At 45.4% G+C, this 8,978-nt stretch overlaps 1 protein-coding gene across 1 annotated transcript in view; it reads right to left on the minus strand.

The window, feature by feature from the left end:
• LOC104529689 (short transient receptor potential channel 5-like) overlaps positions 1-8,505 on the minus strand; it is a gene marked incomplete at its 5' end in the record, with an annotated part of 9,686 nt that extends 1,181 nt beyond the window's left edge. The window contains 4 exons of the mRNA XM_010174065.2: positions 324-413; positions 2,081-2,122; positions 2,303-2,509; positions 8,435-8,505. Coding sequence (XP_010172367.2) covers positions 324-413; positions 2,081-2,122; positions 2,303-2,509; positions 8,435-8,505 — 410 coding nt within the window. The remainder of the gene's footprint in view (positions 1-323; positions 414-2,080; positions 2,123-2,302; positions 2,510-8,434) is intronic.
• Positions 8,506-8,978: the final 473 nt, after the last annotated feature.

Genomic DNA, 8,978 nt, shown 5'->3' on the forward strand with positions numbered 1-8,978 from the left:
AACTTTGTTGGTAAGTGTTCTTCGTATCCATTAAGCCAGACTTTTCTGTGGCTCTGTCTGGGTTAGGATTAGGAACATGTTGTTGACTCAAATCAGATACCATTTTCCAATGCTTTTGTCTACATAACATCCTGTATATTAAAATCTGGGAGGTGATCGTATGAGATCGTAATATTCTCTGCTAAAAAGAACCCCACATGCCACACATATTCCCAGCTCCAGTACCAGTCCTATTTCCACAGCAGGTTATTCAGTTAGTGCAAACTCTGCAAGTGGCTTCTTGATTTAATATAATAAATTATTACTGAGGAATAATAAATTACCTTGAAATTTTCTTCCGTTAAACCTTCGTTGGTTTTGGAGGTTCTTATCATTGCTGCAACGTATCTTTTCACTAGATTTCTTATCACTTCCTGGAATAAGAAACAATACAAGTGATTCAACTGCTGGCTCAGACCAACCTCCTTCTTACTGCATTTTACTGAGTTCTTACTGACAGTGGCCGTCCTGACTCTGCGCTCTAAAAAGAAAATCACTTACCATTAAAAACATAACACTTTCTTTTAAACAGAACCAATCTTTGGGGAAGGTTATGTACCTTCCATCCTGAATGCTGTTGTTAACTACAGTCAGCAGGTATTTTGTACTTTTTTCTGTGTATGAGAAAGTCATCGAGAAAAAATTATTGATGTTCTTAAATGTCCTCAAGATATTTCATCTCAGCTGCTGAAAGTTTTTAAGATTACCAGTCTCAGGTGTACATGCTGTGTATCCTGATAGACTGCGCTTGCCATCTGAGGATTGCTTATCAAGTATTTGAAAGCCAAGGAGAGAATGTTGACAACACATAACCTGGAGAACAGCCAGGACCCACGGGGCAATGCACATTCACATTGACCCACATCTGCCAACTGCCTGGGCGTTCCCCAAGGGCAGGTTAGAAGCACCTTTCAAGGCTGCTGCAGTGGCTGTGGACAGTGCTGGAAGGACTGAATCACACCCTCAGGACTCTAAGGGCTCTCGCTCCTCTGTGTTTCCTGGGCTGTTTGTTACCATGCAGCTTTTTGCTCTGTGTGCGTGTACCTCCTTGCTGGCTTTACATAAGCAAACTGCTGCTTCCAGCTTGTACGTTTATCTGTGCCAGCCAACGTACACAGAGGTTGATTTCTAGATACAGAAGAGACTACTCCAAACTTTTCCTTTGTCTCCCCCATTTCATAAATAGGGAGAAGTAGTCTGAGTGACACCAAGCATGAAGATGGTCTCTGCACCAAGGTTTTATTGGGAAGTTTTTTAAGAAATCCCACTGTTGGTACCCGTAAGCTGTGCTGTGAAGTCTGAAAGTACCAAATGTCTATTGTCAAAGGTGACTAATTGTGTTAAACATCAACTTCAGATAAAAATATTCTTCAAAAAGCAGATGTCTGAAGTAAGATAAATTACTAATGGCTTTTAACAGTATAGCCTAAGGTGCCACCTAACATTCTGGAGAATTCTTTTTCCTTCCAGCCTGCTGCCATAATATGTCACCCTGAATTCAGATACTGAAGCTGGTGTTTTTAATGGTTTCATCCTTTCATAGGTTGACTTTAATGAGTACTTGATGACAGGCAGGCTGAGAATAAATAAAGCCAGAGAATTCAACAAAGGAGCCATTCCTCCTTCCTGACCTGTCCAAAACAAAAGAACATCCCAACCAGTGTTTGAGTTAGGGATGCTTTACAAAACAGAGCAGGAGAGGAACAATGCAAGACTGTGTAAAAATGCTGCAGAAATAGTTTTAATCAGGGTGGCATGACAGGTTCCTCTGATGGCAAAGGGGATGTCAACTTGGACTTCAGCAGCCAGACTGATACCTGGCAACTTTTCCACTACTTCAGAGAGGAAGAAAGGCTAGGAGTGACTTACTGAACCGTGCCTCCTCTAATGAGGAAATGTTTTAATCCATGATAAGCAAAATCCTCTTAAGAGGACCGACGCTTATCAAAATATAGTCTAGAAGCAAGCAAGAATCGAGGTACGAGAAAATGAGCAGGAAGAAGAAACAGCAAATAAAAACTTTACACGTTCAAGAGTTTACCTGGTAATGTTGATTCTGGATCAGGTTGTCAGCGTGCCGCTCCTGGAAAGAGAAAGGCACAGATATGTCACCTGCTTAGTCCTGTCTTTAGAGCTCCTGAGGGCTCTTTGCAAGGTATGATCCAGCAACCCTCTGCTGCACCAGCAGAGCAGTGGCCCTTGTGATCCCGAACGTGCACAAGCACCCTCAAAAAATGAAGTATAAAACCCTGCAGCTCCTTACTGTGAATGTTTTGAGGTTTTCATGTCTCTTCTGTTCATTGTCAGAGTCGTTGCCTGGGCACAGCTGATTGTGAATCCACTTGCAAAGGTACCAGACAGACTTGGGACTTGGGACAATGTTAAAAGGAGGGGGGAGAGTGGCACCTTCATCAAAGTAACTCATCCAGAGCTTCGTCCGTGCAAATTTCCATTCAATATCTGCATGGTCCTATGAGAGAAGGAAAGAGAGTATCAACAGCTTCCAGCAGGCCTTCCTGGAGCAAATGCCCATGGCTGAGGAGTTGATGTGTGAGCAATGAAGGATTCTTCCAGCTGCAGGCAAAGCAGTATTGCTTCTTCTGTCTCTCTTCCTGGGGGTGTACTTAAAAAAAATCAGTGTGAAATGTAGCTGGAGTGTAAAAACACCAACCACTGAGAAAGGAGATTATAGCAATGTTCAACAAGAAGAATTTCACATGCTAAAGCCCAGCTCTGCCCTTTAGAGGTTGTGCTTATTAGTTTGCCAATACAAGAAGCAAGAAAACACATTTTTTTTGCTTTTTGCTCACACTTTTACTATCACAAACCATTGTTTCTCATGTCTAAATACAATGAATTCTCACATTGTTCCCTGGAAAAAGATATTTCATAGCGTTTGTTGATTTATTTGGTTTTTTATAGCGTCTCTTAATTCAGCTCTTATAAGGAAGTGACACTTTTTATGCGTGCCATATTTTAAATCTTGCCTCTGCATTATCCTTACACAAAATGGGAGACATTTTACTGTTGTTTTGTTTTTTTTTTTAATTTATATTATCACCATGCTAGTTTGCTGTGCTCTAGTGTTTTTCATCCCAACAAAGTAAAGGTGGAAAGTGAACAGCATCATTTTACAGCTGCAGAGAGAGGTGCATGGTCCATTCAGCCACCAGGAAAGCAATATTAAGTCTGTGCACGACACTGACTTTATAGACTGCAAGATGGTGATCCTGAATCAAGTGATTTGCAGTCTAGTCCATGGAGTCAACAGGCTGTTCTGCCCCGTAACAACCTGCATATTCCCTTCAGCACCAGGGCAGACACATCTACCTACAGCCTGGATTCAGAGAAATACCTGCAGCTGTTCCAAATGGGTTTCATGCTGGTTTGTGCCAGATTTAAAGTTTTAAAATGCCACTTGTATGTTCTGCAGAAATTCTGACATCAGACAGAGAAGGAAGGAAGTCGTTTGAAGCCTTCAAGCCAAGCAGTGCTGACCACAGCTTACAATAGTACACCGAATTTAAATGGTAAATCTGTGTATTGTTATCATTGCAGAGTATAGTGCTAAGCTCGTGATTATGACATTTTATCTGATGTTCAGCATCTAAGTTACCAGTATCTGATAAGAGATTAAACCAAAGCCGTGATGATCTAGGCTAAGTAACAGTGTAAGGCAGGAGAACAGGACAATGCAGGATTTTACGTTTTTGAGGAGATTTCAGCCAGGTTGGAACAAGCAGCCCTCTTGAGTGAGGGACGCTGGGCTGCAGGGCAGCAGCTCTCAGAAACAAGCAGTGAAGTGCAGGACAGGGAGTTTAATAAAATGTGGCTGAACATCCTGCCCAAAAAATGACTACACTGCTTTTCTGGCTACACTCCAGTGGTCTGACGTGGGTAAAATATGCTCACATTCTGGCAGTGAGGGGCAGCTGAACTCCATTTTAGTGGTGTATTCAAATGACGTCCAGCTCCCTATTTAAAACAACTGCCTCAGGTGGCCCAGGAGCACATTAGGCTCCGCAGAGGGTCTGAATCAGCCCAGAACACTACTGTCCCCTGCCAGCTTACTGAAAGGGCTGTTTTCAAGCCCTAGGTAGACTCAGAGAAGCAGCTTGCTATGCCCCTTTTTGCCTCATATGTTATCAGACCCTGTAATCGGGAAAATTGCAGCATCACGATGAAGCATTAGAAGCTGATGCTGGTGGAAATGAAGTTCTGCGTAGTAAAAAATGCAGTTTGCAGCAGCAGAAATAATTGCCACTAAAAGAAAGAAAAAAAAAAGTCCTGCTCATTTTTTCTTCATTTGTCTCTACCTGCAGGCTGCAGCAAGCTCAGCAGAGCTACAGGAAAGCAGGACAAGCTGGTGCCATGCCGCTGCTGTTCCTCCTTCCCAGACTCTGGTTAGTGCTCAGAGCTCCACAACCACCCCACAGGACAACTCCTGCCTAATAACTGCTCAGAATCAAAGGCAGAGCTGTCCCAGGCTCTCCTAGAAACAGGGCTGGCTGCTCCCTGCTCAGTCCTAAAGGCTCACTCATGCCCATCTCTCTACCTGAACGTTTCCCGGTCTGGGCAACTTCAGCTGAAACAGTCTTCAGAAGAAGAATGACCAGCATCAGAGGCCAGGTGAGCCACGGGGCGCTGGGGAGAGCGTGCGGGGCAGGCGGGAGGTCAGACCTCTCTTGGCAGAGAAGGGCCCTGAGCTGCAGCTTTCTGTGCTCCACCTGGACATGCTCGCTACCAGGGAAAACCCAATGGTGGCTGCAGAGAAGAGCTGCACGGCCAGTTCAAGCTTCTAAAGCATTTTGTCAGGAAATGGCTGCATGAGGCCAGCATTGAGTTATAAGTTATTTGTCAATACAGAAGTACGTGTAAATGTCCTGTTAAGGGGTCAGAAGGGAGAAGGTTATAAATCTACTCTTCCTTTTTATGAAGGTCCATCAAAGGTCCAGTGTTGGTGGTGGGGTGGGATCAGGTGTGATGAATCGGCAGCAGTTTCCTTGAGCACATTCTAAAAAGAGCATGTCCTGGGCAGAGGTGAATTAGCAGTGGATGTTGGATGCTGTTTGTAAAGGAGAATAAGGCAAATCTGGAGCTCAGGGATTGCAAATTAGTTCCTGGGAAAGAATGGAAGAAAAGGGCTAAAAAGGTTTTTCTGCACAGAGTGGTTTCTGTTATTTTCAAATAGTTTAAGGGGACTACTTGGGCTTGACACGGAGCTGAATGCAGGTGCACGGCCGTGCTGTGAGACTTAGCGGGAGCTCCTCAGTGGGGAAGTTTTGTGGTTGGTCTGAACAAATTCCTGGGGATCTAAATGTGTCTGTGGGTGAGGCTGGTGGATGCTGGCTTCAGCCCCACCTGTATTTCCTCCTGTGCAGTCTCAGTCAACAACTGCAATATAACCTCTCTTAAAGGACAGACCCTCTGTACAGAGCTTAAAGTTTGGTTTTTTCCTTTCTCTTTCTTTTTTGCTGCTGTAAATTCCCCAGGGATTACAAACTCAGCCTGTCTCAATTATTCACTTTGATGTTTTGAGAACCTGAGCAAATCAGATGAGAGCTCCTGGCAGCAGTTTTGTGTTGGAAATATATAGCAAAGAGACATTTAAATTTTACAGAGAATGTGTTTGTGTGCCAGGAAATCACCATTTTCTTGGTTAGAGCTCTCTGTAGTGCTGTAAGCAGTGAAATCTGCACACAAACCTACAGCTTTCTTAACTCTCCGCCCTGTGTTGAGTACCAAGAGTACCGTGCTTTGGCAATCATTCCATACCCAATCCAAACCTGAAGGGCTCCTGAGTTACAGTCTGTACATCAGTCATTGCATGGGCTGTGGATTTGGCCTGGTGGCCTGGTGCTCCAGGCTTTTGGTGCCTCTCCCCAGTGTCTGCAGACCACTGGGCAAGATTGACTTTTTTGAGAGCTGCCCAAGCCTGAGCCTGCTTTGCATCAAAGCTGCTGCAAAGGCTGCACATAGGTGAGCGCTCAAAGCGAGCTCTTGAATACCAACACACTCGAGAGCCCTTCCCTTGCTCAGCCTGGGCCTGGGCGCTGCACATCACTGCAAAGTGACGCAGCGATGGACCAGCCCTGACCTGCTGGAAGGTTCCGTGCTGCCTGCAGTAGTGCTGCATTAGCCGCTGATTCACAGAGATGGGTCACAGGAGATGGCCGGGTGGAGCCCGCTCCAAGGGACAGCCAGCATGGATGGGACCTGGGAGGCTTCAGCAGAAGTGGGTTTCCGAAGAGAGGGAGGGGACAGGAGGAAGCGCGGGTGCTCTGTCCCTGCACAGGGAGCGCTGGCAGAGGGCACACACTGATGGGAGCTCAGCAGGGCAAGATGTGCCCTGCAGCCACGGCGAGGAGCTTCGACAGACCCACTGCGCAGTGCGGACCAAATCTCCACAGACCTGCGCTGTCTCATACCACGTTCTTAGATACAACTTTTTGGTAACATTTATAATAAGCTAAAGAAACATATCCACTAGCTTCACAAGTGTGACCTTGTTGCTTTAGGATTTAGATCCAAGTTTGGATTTCACTGTCCTCTCTTTGAGCTTCTGTTGCTCTTGCCCTTGTTACCATTTCTTTCAAGCACTGCTCATCATTTCAACTATAAAACACTCTACTTCTTACGAGGGCCGAGCCCTGAAGCTCAAAGAACACACAAACTCAAAGAAACCAGCACTCGGCTTCTCTGTGAGAAAAAAACCTGTATCACTTACTATCACAATGTGAATGTGTCATACTGGCCACATAATCCTCTTGCAAATCTCTGCCATTTGAAGTGAGAATTAATCTCCCATAAAGATTTCCCCATGGGATGGCTGAAGCCATCTTACTGTAGCAGTTGTGAGGATATTCTAATTCACTCAAAGTGATGTATTCACAGATGTGCTAGATTTTAAATAATTACCTGCTACACTAATTATCCAGGATAATTCAAGCATTAATCTCCTTCTTTATCTCCCTGTACAAAGTCTGTTGTTTACATTTTGTGAAATGTTCTCCATCAAGATATCCACCACCATCTCCTTGCTGGGCCATATGGTTTAGATCATACTTTGCCAAATAACGGCCAGTTTCTCAGCTGGTACTGACCCAGCCAGCAGAGCCCTGGCAATGGAAGGCTGTTCCAGGTCTCTGTACGAGATGGCTACCACTGCCACAGCCTCCAGGTTCCTCAGCCTCTTCATGTGGTCAGTATTTCAGCTTGTGGCTGAAAAGCTGATGGAGGAAAATGCTGTTGCCTTGAACTTAGCACACAGGATCTGAGGCACAGGGCTTTCTCCTGGGAAGCCTGCGGCAAATTGGGGCATGGGAGCCCCATCTCATTACTCTTGAATTAGCATCCCTGTTAGCACTGGGATAGTCCTGAGTTGAGGCTGGCTGATGATAGGCTGAAATGGATTATGGCAGCTCCACAATCTGCTAGCTCTGGATTAGGCTGGTGTAGAGCCATGGCACACTCAGCTGAGGTGATGGTAACACTCAGCAGCCAGGCACTCCGAGATCTCAAACTTTTCCACGAGATAATCAGTTACTGAAGGGCTTCTGCCCCCTCCTCCAAGAAGTGTGTTCCTGGGGTGCAAATCCTCCCCACATCCATTTGGAAAGAATAATGTATAAAGATACCTAGCATCTTTCCAGCTGGCACAAAAAGGGCTGCGTGTACCTTTCTTGTGTTTTATTATACAGCAGGCAGTGGGCTAAGCTGGAAATCAGGCTGCTGCCTGTCAAACGCAGCTAGAGATGGCTGTGACAATGCCCTCCGGCCCAGGCTGTCTGGCAGTGGCTGTGCGCCTCAGGAAGCTTTCCCGTTGTGCTGGGAATGCTGGCAGAAGCCAGTGTGATTTCTGCATCAGGAGTAGCAGGACTGCTCTCTCCTGCTGTCCCAGGAGGTGCCAGCAGCAGCCCCACCAGATGAGGAAGTGCCCAGGCTGTAGTACTTTAGGAAGGAAGGAGAAGACACAGGTTCACCTTTAAAAGGTGCTCGCTGACAGATCTTCTTTGCAGCCTATTGAAGAAGGGAGGTTGGTTGCCTGAGAGGCACAGGAACTTCAAAGGTGCTTTTTTGCTGTGTAATTAGCTGCACTGTGAAGTGTAAGCGAAGGCATTAAACTCTATTTAGTATATTTCTATCTCACATGCCTCTTTATTGCTCCTTGCTAAACCCAGAGCAGGAAACAGCACAGAAAATTCATCAGCGATGGCTTTTGAGCAGGCTAGCACAAGAAATACACCCTTGTGTGTCCTGAACAGAAAGCACTGCGGAAAGAGGGTCAGGAGAAAGTGAATCTTTCCAGAACCTGACACAGACAACTCTTGTGCAGTTCCAAAGCTGTTAATTTTGTAATATGTGTTGGGCAAACTGGTAATAACATCAGCAGAGCTTGGGGGTTTAATAACAAGCTCAGAGAAGCAAGCAGCAAAAATCCAAGCAGGCTATTTGAGGTAAATGATGCTTAATGTTTTTCAAAGAAAAATATGTCACAGAAAGAAAAAAAAAGTCTAAGACAAAAATCAGGGACCTACAAAGCTGCAGCTGAACAACAAATGACTTTGCTTTCAAAGCTGGGGATGGCATACTGAAGGATAAGAACTTAATAGGATCAATCTCAAAAATAATACAAGAAAAATTACTAAAGGAGGACAATCTAGCATTAGAAAAAGCAATTAGAACAGCCAGAGAATGAGACAGCCAGAGAAGAGATGGAAGTAGTGTCTAGCACAAAATCACATGCTGCACTGGGTAAAGCAAACCGAGTCCTGACCACAACCAGACCTTCATGCCAGGGAAGCTGCAGTGGCCCCAGGACAACCGCACATGGCCTTGAAGAGGAGCTTGTGGCAATGCCCTGGGGAGCACGAGCCCACAGCAGACGCAGACCAGCACATACAAAGCTACGAGCACCCAGATGTGAGGGAGAACATGCC

This window comes from Antrostomus carolinensis, unplaced genomic scaffold (assembly GCF_000700745.2).
Source record: "Antrostomus carolinensis isolate BGI_N321 unplaced genomic scaffold, ASM70074v2 scaffold23048, whole genome shotgun sequence".
NCBI classification, from domain to species: Eukaryota; Metazoa; Chordata; class Aves; order Caprimulgiformes; family Caprimulgidae; genus Antrostomus; species Antrostomus carolinensis.